The following is a 19,298-nucleotide window of genomic DNA, read 5'->3' on the forward strand; positions in this document are numbered from 1 at the left end:
AGCCCTTTAAAGTTATCTCAGTTATAATGTTAATACTCTAACGACACACGAAAGCAGACGTTTCACATAAATCCCAAAAGTATAACAAATATTACTAACTTAATGTTGAGATTGTTGTGTTTGTAAATTAAGCATATACTAAAGCGACAATAATCCTCCACGAAAAGGATTTTGGCTTGCACGAAATCGCTAGCAGAATTATTAGTGCTTTATGTACCAGAGATGTGAATGGCGATGCGAATCTAATAGAAACCAGTGTAAACTTTAAATGACCATAACTTTAGCTGAATATCTTGTGGGCCGAACTTCCAACATGTGAAAGAGAACAACAAAAACAATTTCATGATTTCAATTAAACACAAATAGAGGGAGGGCGGTGTTATCTAGTAAGTAAGGTGGAAGATTAAAACCAAAAATGTGGGCTATGTAATATCTTGACGTTGATGTAAGTTGATACAAATTAAACAAGTTGGGACTTTAATTAATATCTATTTCTAAGACAAAGCTAACACTATTATCCATCCATCTTTATAACGTATTAGATTTGTATCGGTGTACACCAAGCTCAAAATATCAGAGGATGAAGAGATAACAAATTATATATCATGCTTACGGCGTTTTCAATATTGCTTTCATACAGCAGACTCTTTAAATAAATTATTTTTAAACTTTTTACACACACTATAGGGGTCGATCAAACATGTAAACTGCAGACATTACAGATACACTGAAGAATGTCGCAAGATAATGATTACATTGTTAAATATTTCAATGAACATGCGAACATGAATCATTTCAATTATTTATTCAACTGATTTCCTCATTGTTCTCTAGTGATTATCATTTTCTAAACACCCTAGTCGATACCTTGGTAAAAGAGGCATTATATGAGACATTTAGAAAAAAGAGCTAATCGTTCTTGCTATAATTGTTCAAAAATACATATGTTGAAAATTTCAGTCAAAATATTTTATATTCTGAGCGAAGTTATAAGAATGGCTACTTTCATCGAGTTCCGGACAGCGGTTGCAATTAAATCCAAATAAGACTTTTGATATATAAGAATAGAAATATGTGTATAACTCTATTGTCGGACTTTTTTCCGGCGTGTTGTCCTTCATTTCGCCAAACAAATCGACATGGCCAGTTATGTAAGCTTTTAACGCATTATGATGGACATCGTCTTATCCACTAATTATATAAGCCATCCGATGACATAGAGAGTTGATTATTACTAGTTTTCGAAAAACATTCCAGAGCACATCACTGTTGTAACCATTGGTTATTATGAACGATTTTTATACGCCCACATGTTATGCCCTTTTTTGTCGAAACCTGTCAACACTGCGGGCAATGCTTGTAAGTGCTATAGAGGCCTGGGTCCTTATTCACGAAAACTTAAACTAAATTACAACCGAAATTTTAAGAAATACTGCAACTTCATTGGATATATGCAAATTGATTTTACTGGTCAGCCAATCAAATTGCAGTATTTCTTAAAATTTCGATTGTATCTTAGTTTAAGTATTCGTGAATAAGGGCCCAGATTTTTCATCAGATGCTTCCGGAACATTCAGGGCGCTTGTATTATGATAGGATGGAGATCTCTATTTCTTTTCGTTAAAATCGGAGATCCCCCTTTTTTGCCGAAACCTATCCACACCCCTTGTAATGCATATCAGCGCAATAGAGTCCAGAGTTTTTATCAGATTTTCTGAAAATATGTAAGGAAGATTGTATTATAAGACGAGGACCATATTTCTTTTCGTCAAAATCTGATAAGTATTTTTAAGAGTTATGCCACTTTTTACCAAATCGTCTCCACACTGTTGGCAATGCTTGTCAGCTCGATAAAATCCAGAGTTTGATACGCACGTTAATGTGGACGCATATTGTAATTTAAGGATCTTTTTCAAATTCGACATCGATATTCATAATCTACAGCCTTCCAACACTAAGTCATCCTCCTTTGCCGAAAACCTTGTGAACAAGACAGAAGCTATCGGTTTGAATAGATTTCTTTTTTTCAAGATTGGTAGGAAGCAATGGGGTCATAAGAGGTTGAACCATGGGATTTAGATTTCTCCAAGGATCCCAGATCCTTATCAGATTTACTCAACATCAACGTTTTCATTTCGGATAAGCTGCAGTTGAGACAAGGCTGCTGTGTACGGGTATCCCACGCCTTGGATGTCTAACTTAAATATTTACAAACACAATTCACCCTTTATTAATGGATCTTTTTTAGATCTAAGATCATCTCCACTGACATAATACTGGATGTCTAAATTAAATATTTACAAACACAATTCACCCTTTTTTAATGGATCTTCTATAGATCTAAGATCATCTCCGCTGATATAATACTGTTATCGGAAAAATAAAAAGTGCTTACGAGCATGAGACATGAAATTAGAGGGTCAAATTATCAGATAGTTTCAATAAGAGGTGCGTGGCTTTGGTGCATAATGTGTAAAATAAAACAATTTTCATGCACATCCCCCTTTTATGTCTTCGATTTGGTGCTTTTGGTGATTCTTGTGTCCATTAAATTTTTACACTCGTTTTCCCAACACCAAATGTATGTGTTTTAGACGATATAGTAATGGTAATTCTGCCGTCATTATATCACGATATATAGAGAGGCATAACATAATATCAATGTTTTATGCCATAGACTGAGGATTTTATGAACAGATTAATATAACATGGCATTCAACATACCGCCAATGTTCTGTGCGATGTCGTTATTAAATTATCAAAAGGATATCAATTAATAGAAGTACAAATTAATGTGTTTGTAAATAAAGATAATAGAACTAATCTATTTACGGTTTGTGAACATACAGAGATGAAATCGATATAGTAAACAAAGTGTAAGTTGATTTTACGAACCTAATCATAATCTCTTTGAATCTGTTGTGAAATATAATGTGCCGATTTTATTAACTTTACTGTTTCAATATAAATAATAAAATATCATCGATCAAATATAAGTACAACAAAAACAGTCAGTGTATATTAACAGCGGGCGCGCGTTTAAAGGTGAACTGGAGAAAAACGTATTTAAGATGAAGAAAAATCAAAAGCTATGTAAAAAGCTAAATTGCTTAAAAAATTCATCATGGAAATTCTTGTTGATGCTGAAGTCACCGACTTTATTATTCCTGATAGGATGCAAATACCCCCCCCCCCCAAAGCCAAAGTACATATGTATCTCTTATAGGCATCGGGGATGGTCCAAGGAACATTTACTGATGCTTCGGCTATGGTCACAAAGCTTCTGTGAATCTCCCCCGAGCAATTGCCGTAAATCATCCGTGATGGCTCACAATAATCGGAAGAGCTCCGAGGTACCTTGGCAGATAATCAACATCATCGTGTGAATATTCTTGCTGTGCGAGATCTAAGTCTCTTGCGTGATGGCATATCGGCGGAATTTATACCTAGGTTCCACTGGTCATTTTTGCCTCGGCGATGTACTACCGAAATTGATGAGCCTCGGGTGAGGTCGGGGGCGTTGCGAACCATGAGGAAGCACACGGAAGCCTCGGGGAAACTGTAATCTTTGCATTGATTGAAATTTTTTCCCAATGTGTTCCCGATGTTTATTGGGAAACGGGCCCGGGCATCCCTGGAGTATTCCAGATCCCCGGGCAAGTTCTGGGGATGTTTGGGGAGCTTCCGCGAAATATTCTTTCCCCGAGGTATCTCCGATTCAAATATCGACAAAGGTTCCTTGATACTTCTGCGAGACATCGCCAATGCTTCGCGGAAGCTCCAGTAAAGCAAATTTGTATCTAGTTTCCTTGATCTTATATGTGCCATGTCAAACAACAAATATAATATATTTATAATTCAAATATAATTTTTAATATCAACGGCAATATGAATCGTGACACAAACGCCTGATATATGTTTGACCTGTAATGAAAGAGATATTAAATTTGTATCTAATTTCCTTGGTCTTATATGTGAATCTTATATGTAACATGTCACAGCAAATATAATATATTTATAATTCAAATATAAATATAAATCGTGACACAAACTCCTGACATATGTAATGGTTGTGAAAGAGATCGAAATATTTTGTTCTGTTAATTCACTGCCATCAATATTAGGTAAAATATTATTATACGATCGTTTAAAGTCGCAATATTGTTTTTGAAACCGTATAGCACCATGAGCCTTCTGTCTGACGTGGAGAGCGGGAATATGTCGGAAACCGGTCGCTACATCCAACGTACGACCCATGCATCTTTCCTTACTACATATTTCTGTAGCCTTGTGATCGTCTAGAATTTGTCTCTAGCTGTCTTTACTTCTGCTTCACGTTGTGTATTTACTTCTTAATGGTTTTCTTAAGACGTTTGTCTTAACAGGAATAACAATGCAATATTTCGCTTCTACATTTCATATAGCATATAACTGAATACAGGTATACAAGCATAGCACAAATTACAATACTATATAGCTAAAACCACTTCTCCATCCTATCCAGCCTCTCGGCTGTCTAGGAACTCAGATGTACCCTCGATCTCTGGAATCTAATGCAAGTCTGACTTACAGGGTTCCCCGGTTTCTTTTAAAGGTAAATGAATATCATGCACAATAACGCGTGATCATGGCCCTGAACTTGTGTAATTAACAAAATGATTGGTTACTTTAAATCAAATGATGCAATTAGAATAATTCCACTCACGTGTAATTCTGGTTGGAAATAATTGACATATGTTTTCGATAAAGAGCTCTTTTTTATATGTCAACTGTCAATTTAAGTTCATTTAGTGCACACTATATATGTGAATATGTTTGAAATTACTAACTTGCCAAAGATATTAATTAATGAAATATAAAGCCATCTTATTTCAATAGCAAAAATTCTAGCAATATTATTACAACCGCATCTAGTTTTGCATTGTTAAAACATACTGTAATACGCTCACCTGAAAACCTACATATAATTATGGGGGCCGCGGTGTTTCAGTGAGTAAGACGTTGGCTCGTTAAGCAAAAGGTCCCGTGTTCGATCCCTGCGTTGGCCAAGAAAGTTCATCGGGATTTTTCGACGTGGCTCCTCCTTGTCAGTGGTGCAGCACCGAGGGTCGGGTGGGACGAAACGCTGAGGTCCAGTACACACGTTAGCGTGCACATTTAAAATCCCCTTGCAGTTTGAATTCGATATATGAGTAGACCTTAGCGCACAATTTCACCTCATAGCACGCTGTATGCCGTATGTCCGTCTTCATTAGCCCAGTTGGAGCAGAACTGTAGGATGTTAAACCCCATTGTAACATCTGCAAACTTCCATATATCTTAGACTCAACCATTTTAAAGTCTATTATATTTAAATTAACTGGAAAACAAAAGAACATTAAGTACAGTAAGTGTGCTAATTTGGAATTAAATAACGGGACATTTTCGAATATTGCAAGTAACGATTAACTTAATTTGCATAATCAATTGATAGGACATAGATGGCAAAAACATATTCCTACTTGAATAGACTCACTACCACTTTAAACCCGGTATTGAACTTTTAAAACCGTTTGAATTATAATTAAATGTTCGTGTATTCTCCAGATCAGACACGGGTAGTATTTCATACTCACGTGGTATGCGTCTGAATTTTAATGATAATTTACTCTAAACATCAGAAGATTTCTACTTAGACATGTATGTATATTCAGCAGTAATGATTTTCGTTTAGTCAAATGTAGTTAAATACACGGTTATTATATTATTATGAGAAACACAGAAATCTTCGGTGGGCGTTAACATGCAATGATTGATTTGTACATTTAATCAGGATTTTAAGGTGATGAAAACAAGAATGCTCAGTTTCAGTATACTCACGCTAAAATTGAATGGGTGATTTGTACAGTTTAAAAGGATTTTACGGGTGATATAAACGGGAATTTTTTTTAAGATTTAAAAAGGAACGTATTGATACAATTGTCTTTGATATCACTTACATTTGCTTTATTACATGTATTGTGATGGAATCACATGTTTGAAGGTAACTCTATCATTTGTGATGTGGTTGTCTTTTACAGGCAGGAGTTATATTAACTTAAACTTATAGACACAATATGTATGTTTAGGATATAGTTATGCAGCTTCTAAAAGGATATAGTTTCAAACATTACTCCTCAACTGACAATTCAAGTGGAGGGGCATTGACTGTGGCGTAAAATATGCAAGGTCCTTATTTATCGGTTTACGCATATATAGCCACATCAAATCAATCTACCGGTCAATGGATAGAGCTATTCGAGAGATAAATGATAAATGTGTTACTAATCTTGTGATCAATCAATCCATGGCATTATCAATGGACGCTGATTGGGCGTTTGTAAGGAAAATATTTAAAAATCGTCATAACATTCCAGTGGAAGTAAGTATGACTTGGCGTTTATAGAAAATGTAGCGCATACCCCAAATTTCTTTCCTTGAAATGCTGACTTTAACAACGAAAGTACACACAGTTTCCAAAAGGTTTTTGTTTATAGATATTATTTAATCGCGAAAAACTCCCCAGTGAAGCTATTGAAAAATATTCTGAACTGTTAGTAATTTCCCGTGTCTATTTTCGCTTTCATAATTCTTTTGGCTGATTACCCGATTTGGGGTTTCAGAAAGATATCTGTGCTGTCATCATAATCAGACTGCTGTCCACACACTCTTGTAAACAATATTGGGGGAAATAATATCAAATATATAATACGTTAACCGTCTGCTTCCATTAATATAATAGTAGACGACAGTTTACAATTAATGCCATAGCCCAGGCTGTGTTGTTTTTTTTTTGGGGGGGGGGGCGGTGGTTGTCAATGAAATAAAATGGGGTTTAACGTCTTACTTTTCTGCTCCGAACTGGGCTAATGAAGACGGACATACGCCATACAGTGTGCTATGAGGGAAATTTTGCCCGGACAGCGGCACTACGACCTACTCTTATATCGAATTCCAACTGGCAAGGGATCTTTAACGTGCACGCCTATGTGTACACGGACCCCGTCCCGTACGAACGACTAGACAGCTGTCCTTATCAGGCCCTCTGTCCTGCATCACGGACAAGGGGGTACCTCGCCGGAACATCTGGATGAACTTTCTCGGCTAATACAGAGATCAAACACCCAATCTCCGGGCTAGCGAGCCAGGGTTACCCACTTAGTCACCGTGACCCCAAACGTCGATCCAATAACCAATGTGAAATACAAAATAGCAAATACATAATACATAAGTGATTCAAGATTCATGCAGGACTAATTAAACCCAATATAAATTCAAAATGCATAGTTTATCATTTAAACGAATTTCCCAAATGTGAAATGGCGCTCCCGTTCACATTGCAAAAGAAAAATATTATCAAATGTTATGTTCTCGTTAAGTGATATACCAACCTTGTTTTAATCTGATTTGACATTTTGTTTAATTTGTTTTTATTATATGTTGTAAAGAGTTTACTCTGAGAGATCTATACCTGTTATTTTTCAATTACTTTGTTTAAATTGCCGTTTTTCTTTTCTGTTCCAGTTTGCTGATGCAGAAGAAGAATTTCTCCATGCGGCGGAATTTGGTGACATACCGGGGGTAAAACGGTTGTTAAATGAGTTCCCCGATTTAAATATAGATTGCATTGATGCACTCGGGCGGACAGCTCTCCGACTTGCTGTTAAAAATGAACATTTGGAGGTAGGTCGATTTAAAACGAACTTCACAAATAGCAATATTGCAAAATTCACAGTACAGGCATATAATACTTATTTATATTTACATGATGATGGAAATTTATTAAAATAATTAAATGGAAATTTATGAAAATAATTAAATGGAAATTTGTGAAAATAATTAAATGGAAATTGGAAACTTGTGAAGATAATAATATAATTTCAGTCATAGCAGAGGCAATTATGTTGAGTCTTTTCGTAACCCCGTTTGTGACTTTATTTCTAATGAAATATACCTTCTGTATCAGTCAGTCGCCTACGTTCGAATATCAACACCAACCGCACATATTTAATTAGCTTGCAGCACTCTGATTGGTAGGGTGCCCCGTGCAGCGAAAATTTTCCCTACAGAAAGTTGAACTTGACACGGCGAATGTGCACGCTTCAGTGGCTTGTCTCGAAGTGATTTCTGGCTAACCACACAGTACGATAATACTCGGCGCTAGAGTCTGTGAGACTATAAATAGCCATCGCACTTGCAATTCTCCACACATCTATCAACTATTACAGCCGTAAAAAAATCTATTGTTGACGATTCTGAATAGCAGTAAAATTTAGCTTTTTGGTTATTACAGCAACGTTAGAAAATAACGTTTGTTTTATTTTTTATATTGTTTTATCATTAACTGTACCGTTAGGAGCGGCATCTTTTGGTTTATTACAAATTTAATAATATCTCTGAAACACTAGGGTTAGGCAAGAACATGATACTAGCAGTAGTTTCATTTTACTTTTACAATGTTCTTTATTAAAACAATTGTTGAGTTGCCTAACGTGAGTGTTTCTAAATTCAATGTCTTGTTCCGCTTTCCGTTATGTTTCGTAAAAAACTAGTCCTGATTATCCCGGCCTGTCAAACAGACGTAGAATGGTCGGTAGACTGGTTAAGGGAGACTGATTTCAAAACAAGGGCACGTAACCTATTTTTTACTCAAAGGTGCTCGGATATTATGGCCGACACTCGTAACCATCTTTCAGTCTATTAAATGGTCATAGCTTATTAAGTACAACATGACCGTTTATTTAGTGACTATATATATATGCGAAACTGATTTAATGCTTGGTACATATATATATATATATATAAATATTGTTGTGTAATTGTCGAGATATTTGGAGATATTAATTTATGGTGGGGCACCCTATGATTGGTCTATCCTTTTAAATGCAATACCTTTACCAAACAATAGCCACATCTGTGCATGTTTAATTACACTAATGCTATTTGATTCGCAAATGTTAATTACAATGGGTATTCTGTAAATCCCTCCTTCGTATGGGTTGAACTGAACGGACGAGAAGATACTTGACTGGAGCACAACTATTCTCTGTAAAATAATGGCAACATATCTTTGTTCACTTATGATTTGCCATATAGCCATGTTAGGCGCCTCCATATTTGGGGCTAACGTATCTTTTATTTCGCCATGACATTTATAGCATTAACATTTAGTTATTATATATATAATTTCAGTTTTGAAACGGACTTGTATTTTCATTGTTATATTGCTTACGTTCGATAATTTCTATTCCATATGAACTGAATTTACAAAACCTATAAATTGCATTTTCGGCTTTGAAATACCATATAACTACCATGACCTGGGAATAGATATATGAAGGAAGTGGGAACTACGATCAGAATTTGCATAACGTGATACCAAACAAATTCTTGGATTTGGTGTGTGGTGGCTTATTAGAGCAAAAATTGGTACTCTAACTCAATATCATCCCAAGTCTTCGAGATTGAAAACACGAATTATATGTCAATTTAAATTAACATTGATGTTGTGGTCTTACCGGGAAAAGATGGGCTTCTGGTATCCAATATTTAAGACAATATAAACATATCGTGTACCATAATGCCTTTCAACGCCATTTAGTAGCAAAAGAACTCGAAGGACGAGGTTAGACATATTCCACAAGTCATGTCAAACGGTGACGCCACATTCTTATGTGGAGCGCATTAGCAATAATTGCCATCGGTGTAGACTGGAATAACCAGACGCTAGAGACTGCCATTCGATTGACACTGTTGATTAGAAATTACAGTAAAAACGGAAACGATTGAATGTAAATATCAATTTATATACATTCAAATTACATTATTATATGCGTTGCGACTCATTTGTGTCAATTTCTAGGTCCCAAATATTAGCGATTTAGCTCCTATAAATAACTGATGTTTAATGTGAATTTAATCTAACAATCTACAATATTATGTCGTTCTACACATACCAACTGTGTCCTGAGATGACAATTAACATTTTCTTGACATGGTTTAAAGATATACTATCGATAAAGGTCCCTAAAAGGACATATATGTAGTACGAGATAATTCGAAGAATTATGAAGGCGCTACTATCCCTTTATTATTTTTCTCTCCCTTGGCGTTATAGTCAGCAATTTACCGTGTATTTGTAAAAAAAAAAAGATTATGATGTATTTATATAATACTATAGTAATCCATTAGTGCCGTCATTCAAAAACAAAATAATGATTATTTTCACTACTGTATTATTTATTGACAAAGTGACTCATGTGTATATATACATAAAACATGGCTTACTAATGTCTAATGTCTAATGTACACGTTTTGTTACGTATCATGATTACAGGACAATGACCAAATTTTCTAAAAAGAAAACAAAATCAGAAGCTAGTTAAGTTATCTGCCATATCAATCAATATAGCAGTTTCTAAAAAAGAAATAGGGTTTAACGTCCTACATTTCTACACCATCCGGGCCAATGAAAACGAACATACGCCATGTTGTGTGCCATGAAGGACATTTTGCCCAGACAACGTTGTTTCCGCCTACTCTTCATCGAATTCCAACTGTCAGGGTTCTTTTACATTCACCCTAACACGAAACGCGGGGCCTCGAATTTGTGTCCCATTCGCATGACTAGACACTGTTCCATAACAGGTCCACCGCCGCGCACAACTGGCAAGAGGATGCCGAGCTGTAAAATCCCCGGGTAATACAGTGTATTGCCCACTAAGGTCCGCCAAGGTAAACCGAGTTCTTCCGAGGTCAATCAAGAGGTGTAGGGTATCAACTACTCACTGCAATGTTATTTGTAAACAGATCGTCGACTCGACAAATGTAAGAGATATTACACGATGTACGCCATAATCGATATAAACGTTATAATAGTCAGCCATTGGTGGATTTCAAAAACGCCGTAGTTGAAGTATTTTTATGCAAGTAGGAAAACTCTTTGAATTAATTCTAAAACTTGGCATCGTTTAAGAAATATATCCTTATATAAGCCTCAACAGGGGACTGGCTTATGTTAGGTTCCCACTATCACGATTCGCGCTACGATTGAAATCGTGGTTTTAATCGTTGAGTAACCGTGGTGATCCTATCAAGTCTGATCATAATATATTGTGGCCAGTCGTAGCAATATTGTTGATCGTATCGAAACGTATCCGAACGTATCTGCACGTACCAGATCGTGGACTCAATAGGTACCATCGTAATGTATCACACGACAGTGTGACCCTAGCATTACAAAATATCATTTTGATGAATCATGTTGGAGTGATTTATCGTCGGCACGATTAATAGTCTTTACGTGCCTTAAACCAATCATGTCATTCGAATCAGTGACTAACCTTTAGCTGCCATCTTAAAACAACAAGTAAGGAAATGAATATGCAGGTGTTTGCGAAGTATTGATAACCTATACTGATACTCAGTGCACGTGTTACCATAATAGAAAATACCCATCATTACTGAAAAAGTCAAATATCGTGTGTTTTATGATACGTATAGTAGTGAAACCCTGTTCCATTACATTTTGGGCGTTTCCGGGGTGTACCTTGATGTCAGTGGAATTTTACCCTTTTCGATCATATGGAATACCTGCAGCACTTTTTGATAACCAATCAATTCTGATGTCTCCCTTGAAATGCTCTTTCTGGTGTATCACCTAAAATATCTAATAGCTAATCTTTAATATCCACCCTATTATGATAACTAGTTCGTTGGTCAACAGCTTTTAATTCACGATTATCATGGGTCTCTAAAGCTGCATTTTACAGCTGTCTGCTGGATAACCCAGTTGAATTTCCTGTCACCGCCTTGAGTTATATAATTAGCCCTAATTAATAACGTGTTTCGGTGATAGTTTTTACAAATCGCGTTTCATGTAATTAATGAATTTTATACCTATTACTAATGGTAAGTTCCCGCTGTCGTGCGTTGCTTTACGATAGGATTGTCCCTATTGAGTCCACGATCTGGTACGTGATGATACCTTTCGGATACGTTTCGATACGATTAACACGATTGCCACGAGTGACCTCAATATATGATAAGACCTAATATGATCACCACGATTACTCCACGATTAAAACCACGATTTCTATCGTAGCGCAAATCGTGATAGTGGGAACCTAGCATAACCAACTGATCTATTTACTATATAATTTATTAGGTTTTGGCCTACAAACTAAAATAACTATAAAATGACAACAACAAAACTATTTGATTACAGGGTTTTTAGCAACTGATACTCTGTTTCCGATATGAAAATAGTCATCGAATCCCATAACATGACGGAATATTTTCTGATTGCATGTTCTGCAGTAATTTTAGTTCAGTTTACAAATAGAAACCATCATATAAATCTGACTTGTAACATGCGCAGAGTGCTTGTTCTGCAGTAATTTTAGTTCAGTTTACAAATAGAAACCATCATATAAATCTGACTTGTAACATGCGCAGAGTGCTTGTTTTTTTTTAAGTGACGTAAAACATAACTCTTGATTCCAGGTTTCTATAAATATAACAAAATGAAGACGAAACCCGTTTTAATTAACGGGTTCTAATACAACACAAATCGCAACTGGGTTTAATTTCCCCGCGGTGTTTCAGATAGGTAGAGATAGATAGATGGATGATGGAGAGAGAGAGACTTGAGGCAAAATGTTTGGCTACCACACAGACATTTGAATTTCGATATTTCGTCCCATATATTTTTCCTAAAATTTGAAACTGTTTTTTAAATCTAGGAATTTCGACTTCAAATTCTGTAGATCGAACTATCATGAACATAATATACTCAGCCACATTAAAAACTTGACACTGATGAATTTCAACAAAAAATATTTTCTGGTAAGTCAAATAAATTTTAAAGTGTTTCTAACGATAGTGAGTAGTCAGAAGCCTTTAATTTCATACAATTGTAAAGTCACGTGGATCACGTGACTTTTGAGCATATAAAGATGAAAAACCTGAAAAACACGTGCAAACACAAACTCGTGAGGTCAATCACGTGAGGTTAAACTGAACACGCACACGTAACTTGAACTGGAAAAACAAATTAAAATTGTTATTTTCATCTTTGTTAGAAAATGCCGCGCCTTTCAAATGTAGAACGTCTACGTGCTATAGGTAGGCTCTATGCTGGTCAGTCTGTGGTCACTGTTGCAAGAGCCTTTAATTGTTCACGCCAGACAATAATTAATCTTAGAATGAGAGTGCTTCAAACTGGAACTATTGCCGACCGCCCAAGGGCGGGAGCGCCACGTGTGACGTCACTCCAGGAAGATCAAGCAATACGATTACGTCATCTTAGAAACAGATTTGTCACTGCAACCCCCACAAGTAGAGATATGTTTGGTGGAAGGGTAACTGCACAAACTGTTCGAAGTCGCTTGCAGGCTGCTGGTCTTCGAGCTCGGAGGCCCTATAATGGACCAATATTGACACCTCTTCATCGCCATAACCGACTTGTGTGGGCCACAAGACACATAAGATTTACTCAAAGAGAGTGGAATTCGGTTGTCTTTAGTGACGAATCTCGATTCACTTTGAGATTTGCCGATGGCAGGGCCCGAGTGTACCGCAGACGAGGTGAACGTTACGCTCAAGTATGCGTCAGAGAAGTTGACCGATTTGGTGGCGGCAGCGTCATGGTTTTGGGTTCTTTTTGTGCACATGGACGTTCTCCTCTTGTTGTTGTCCAAGTGAACTTAAATGCTGTCCAGTACAAGGATCAGATTTTGCAACCTGTTATTCTTCCGTTTATGCAGAGACATGGGCCTGGACTAACGTTTCAACAAGACAATGCTCGACCCCACACAGCAATTGCTACCCAGAATTTTTTTAAGAAATGCCGGTGTCCAAGTCCTGGATTGGCCGTCGCTTAGCCCCGACCTTAATCCTATTGAACACATCTGGGACGAACTGGGTCGACGTGTTCGTCAGCAAGTGAATCCACCACTGACGTTGCAGGACCTTCAACATGCTCTTGCTGAGCAGTGGCGACGTCTTCCTCGGATAGTGTTTACTAATGTTCTGAGATCCATGAGAAGACGTTGTGTGGCAGTACGAGACGCTAGAGGAGGCCACAACCGTTACTAAACACTTTATTCCGATTGTTCTCCAAGTCTGTGAATTTCATTTTGGGGGGTACTGTGACATCACGAACGTTATCAATGTCAAGGACTTTCGGCGAGACGTATTCTTGCTTTCTGTTGATGTCAAGGTCGACTGTGCACAACATAACACTATTAAAAATCTAGTCCCAAAAATCCCGAGTGTCAAGTTTTTAATTTGGCTGAGTATATTATAGCTAACTCTCTGTATATAGTTTGTATTCAGTTGACACCTGGAAAACCTTAACCTAATTCAAAGATTTAAAACATTCAAATCAAGAGACCGAGCCTCGGATTTGTGTTTATCTTTCCGAATGTCGCAATAACTCATGAATTATGGGTATTTTTTAAATATTTTATGATTGGTTATTTAAAATGGATTTACCTATATAATGATATTTTAGAAAATAGACTTTTACATCAGATCGTGTTATTACAAACTATATATACAGCTAATTAATTACAGACAATTTTTCGCTATTTTAGCCTTATTTTCCTCAATAGACTCGTCAAGATATTCGATATAGAAATATAAATAATACATTTAAATGCAATGCAGAAGAATAGCGTATTGATTTTATGTCTTGGTTGGGGGTTGGGGTTTTTTGTGTGGTTTTTTTTTTTTTTGTTGTGCTTGGTTTTATTTTATTTATTATTTTATTTTGTTTTTCGTTGTAAACTAATGTCTCATGATATTCTTACTGTTATTAAAACAATGGATGCGTTGTGAGAACCTATTTGATTTTTACTCAACCTGCGATGCCATAGTTATCTAAAGTTATAAATTACTCGACTTTATCTGGAAATGTTTGCTTGCATTCTAGCACTTAAAGATACATTATGGGAGATTTCTATAGAGAGTTGGCCATTCTTGCTATAACAGTTCAAAAGTAGATGATGAAAGAAGAATATATTGAAAATTTCAGTCAAATTACTTTATTCTGAACATAGTTATCGTCGTTGTAATATTTGACTAGAAATGGTAGTGAAATGTACCTTAACCTTGGCCGATCGTTTGATTGACAGGCGTTAACTCCACCTACATATCTCGATTATCAAGTAAAGTTTTCAATGGCATGCGGAAACGCTCTACAGCGGCCTCGCTAAGTACACTCTATCATTTAGCCTCGATCTAACTGACGTATTCTCATCAGGGTGCGCCATATTTGATTTAATCAATAAGTGAAATCCTATTTAAATCCGAGCTGTAGCCGAGCCATCCGTGGATCTACAGAGTTGATTTTGGGCTTTTTGTTTAAATAAAGTTCTAATTTATAATTTCTATAACATCTGAAGCCTAAATTAAGACTTGCAATAATCAGATTTAGCTTTTGCATAATGTATGTTTAAATAAGAATGACACTAAAAATAGTAACAATTTTACCGAACTGATTATTATTTTGAATAATATGTAAATGGAACCTGATATAGAAGTGACCTCATAATCTGGTATACTCGGGCGTAGTTTGATGTGAGGATTTTTGGCCATAAGAAATTGTCGCATGGTTATATTATCGTGTAATTGTCTTATAGATTACTGGAGCTAAACCTCTTACTCAATATTAATTGCCATCAAATTAGAAATTAAAACACGAATTGAAATTCAATTTTAGTCCATTTTAATCTGTATTAATGTTGTTATCTTGCCGTAAAATAATGGGATCCTAATATCCAATATACAAGACATACTGAACATTTCAAAATCAATACACGAGTCGTGTATTCTATGGTTTCGGACACCATTTGTAATGAAGAAAGAAAAACAATGCAGAAGTAATTAGTAATGGCTGATTCACAAACGACAAAATAATGATTTTAAAAAACCTGTAGAATATACTAAGCAATCGTATACGACTGCCGTTCAAGTTTGATTGTTCATGTATGTTACTGAACATAATTAGAAATTACAATAACAAATTTGAAAATGTAATACATTCATATTACATTACTTTACGCTTTTAGACCCATTTTCGTCTATTTAAAGGTCCCCAAGTATAAGGCCATACGCCCCTTAACTATTTCTCACAGGCAAGATTTAATATTTATTTGTTGAAATTATACAGGAATTTTCGGTTTTCTTAAAGTTGACCTGGGCTTTCATAACAAAAAAGAACATGAGAAAGTTAATGCATTAACGCAGCCAAGTCTCTAACTCAATATCATAAGCCCCCCTGTGAAAAAATTGTCGACCATAAAAAAACCTAGGTATACAGTGTCCGTCAATTTTACAGCCCCCCCCCCCCCCAAAGAACACTTCCCGCCCCCTTGTTGCTCTGAGCTGGTTACGACCCTGAATATCAATCAAAGTCTTCGAAATTGAAAATACGAATTGTTTGTCAATTTAAATCGTTGATGCTGTGATATTATCGGGAAATGATGGGCTCTTGGTATCCAATATTTAAGAAAAAATAAACATTTTAACATCGGTACATGAATCGTGTACCATAATGCGTTTCAGCGCCATTTGTAACCAGGGACTCGAAGAACTAGGCTAGGCAAATTCCACACGTCATGTCAAACGATGACGCCATATTCTTATCTAGAGAGCATGCGCAAATATATTCTATCGTTGTAGACTGGAATAACCAGGCGCTAAAGATTGCCATTCGATTGAGACTTCTGACGTATTTCGCCGAGCATAACTGATTTGAAATTACAGTAAAAACGGAAACGATTAAATGTAAATCAGTTTATATACATTCATATTACACTGTTATATGCGTTGCGACCCATTTGTGTCAATTTCTAGGTCCAAAATATTAGCGATTTAGCTCCTTTAAACTACGATAACGTGTCAGGCAGTGCATTAAGGTGTGTATTATATTTAGATTATTTTGAGCGTTATACATGACCAAGCGCGTGCATAATAATGATAACACGAAAGCACAATCTAAATAGATAACACTCAGAACACGGGAAGCTTTGTATATGTATTTGAATCACAGATTGGTGTGGGAACTAATGCATGTGTAAATGCTTGAATACCTCAATATGTTTAAATATAGCTTTTAATAAATCTTAACAAAGCAAATCAATAGCCCCTCTGGGAGAATATCCATTCTATACTGGTATTACGACATCGATATAGAATACAAGGACAGTAATCTGTCAAAAGTCAGGTTAGACTGTTCACAGTTTGCCAACCGTCTTTCACACAATGAGCATTTCCCAGTTGGACTTTAAATGCGCCACAGAAATAAAACAACACTAGCGGTGCTCAATTTAATTATACCCATAGTCCAGAGATTTTGTTACGTGAATTATTTTGGTGCGCTTATAAAGGCTTCGGGATCTTGACACAAAATAAATTGCCAACAACACATCATTTTTAAATTTAATATTTTGATTTGAACCCGATTTCTAATATTATGTATCCTTTTCATCGTCCAGCCTCTGGACATTTCAGTCATCAAAGCCTTGATATTATCTATACACTACAAACCTAGCTATTATCACTTTGATCTCCACGATCGTTATTTTGGATATTAACCGCTTGTTACATCATCAGGGGTCAATATTGCGATATTAACCTCCATGCATATATCAAAATTACATACAAGAAAATCAGTAAAACGTGTGGGAATTTTCATTTTTTGAAAGTCCCTTTATCATAAAACTAGCAAACGACATGCTTCAAAACTACTTGTAATATATTGAAAACACCCACTGCTTTCGTGTTTAGGTATGAGAAACCAGTATCCGAATCCCTGCTTCTTCTCAATAAACCCAGGTTTTCTGCCTGGTGGAAAGGACGGGGCTTTATTTTGCACTCATCTAAGCTGAGGGTCGGGACACGATTGGTTCGACAGGATCCCGCGTATCTTTGGTATTGGCGAGATTGAATCTACATTTTTGCTTATAAGCCCCAAGATACTAAATTTTTGTCGGGCTTGCCCTCATACTTCATATTGACGAGCTTCGTAAGATACATTTTTGCCAGTCATAAGACCCCGGCTACTACACACACACACACACACCCACACACACACAATGGATCTATTTGTTACATTGAACAAAAAGTTTATCGTGGAATTTCGAGCGTTAATAATTGTTGTTCTTGTGTCCGACAGTTATAATGTGTTGGGTAGGAAACTGGTTTTATTCTCATCAGACTTAGACGACTGCATGTTGAAGAATAATCAAACAAGTTTAAGGTCAATGTGACGTGTTCGTAGTAAACTGCACCCACATGTATAGTCATCTGACAAAGGTATTTTTGGTGGTGATCTCCCTTCGTTTGTATGCCTGATATAGACCTCTCACCCCTCGGTTGTTACGCGAAAGTCTATGTCTAAAGAGAGCGAGAGAGAGAGATAGAGGGTGTGTGTGTGTGTGTGTGGGGGGGGGGGTAATGTCCACTAGACACAAACCAAATCATTTCGGAACTAACATATGGTTCAATTTTATTTTCAATAATTCGTTTGCGCTTAGGGGTTTATAGCAGTGGGAGGAAACCGGATGACCCGGAGAACACCAACGAGGTTGGACAGGGCGATACTACTCTTTGGCACGTACAACCGGGGAATCGAAACCATGGCAGTTGACTCAATTACAGATCTTATGGTACAACGCGCACGCGCTAACCCATTCGGCCACCCAACCCCCTATATCTAGTACGTGTTCGTATAATTTTTCAGATTTAGGGATTGATATACATTGTGGATATGTTTTTACCGAGTACATTTCATCCCATTAAGTCGGGAGGGCATTTCCGGTACTGAAATTATTCCCCAATTGCCCGTTTAATCGTTAGTAATGCATTTTAGAACATTTATTAATATACTTTTTTGTTACAGAATTAATGACTATTCCTACAAGTGCATTGATGATCAAAGAGCTCACAATTTTGGAATATCTCTAACGAAACACAAAATAATAATAATAATGGATATTGTGTTAATATGTTATATTATTATATTGCATGCTCGATGAAACATCGATAAAATATTATGTATATTGTCCCAGCAATTCCAGAGAGTAACTTTGCTGCAGGCATTCTAATAAATAATAAATGAACACGTACTAATATATTTTTTTTAATTAATTGACATTTAGGGATATAGTACACACGGAATTGCGCATATTCGTTTTTGGGTTGTACAATGTGAAATTACTGTTTTGGGAAATCTTTCTCATTGTTTATGAACTCCCTATTCGTTGTAAGTGGCG

The 19,298-nt window shown here is 36.3% G+C and overlaps 1 protein-coding gene across 3 annotated transcripts in view; it reads left to right on the forward strand.

Annotated features, from left to right (window-relative positions):
* Positions 1–19,298, forward strand: part of LOC126815338 (short transient receptor potential channel 7) — a 74,452-nt gene that overhangs the window by 30,358 nt on the left and 24,796 nt on the right. For all 3 annotated transcript variants that reach the window (XM_050540920.2, XM_050540922.2, XM_050540921.2), the window contains one exon: positions 7,543–7,701. In XM_050540920.2, coding sequence (XP_050396877.2) covers positions 7,543–7,701 — 159 coding nt within the window. The remainder of the gene's footprint in view (positions 1–7,542; positions 7,702–19,298) is intronic.

Source organism: Patella vulgata, chromosome 3 (genome assembly GCF_932274485.2).
Source record: "Patella vulgata chromosome 3, xgPatVulg1.2, whole genome shotgun sequence".
Taxonomy (NCBI): domain Eukaryota; kingdom Metazoa; phylum Mollusca; class Gastropoda; family Patellidae; genus Patella; species Patella vulgata.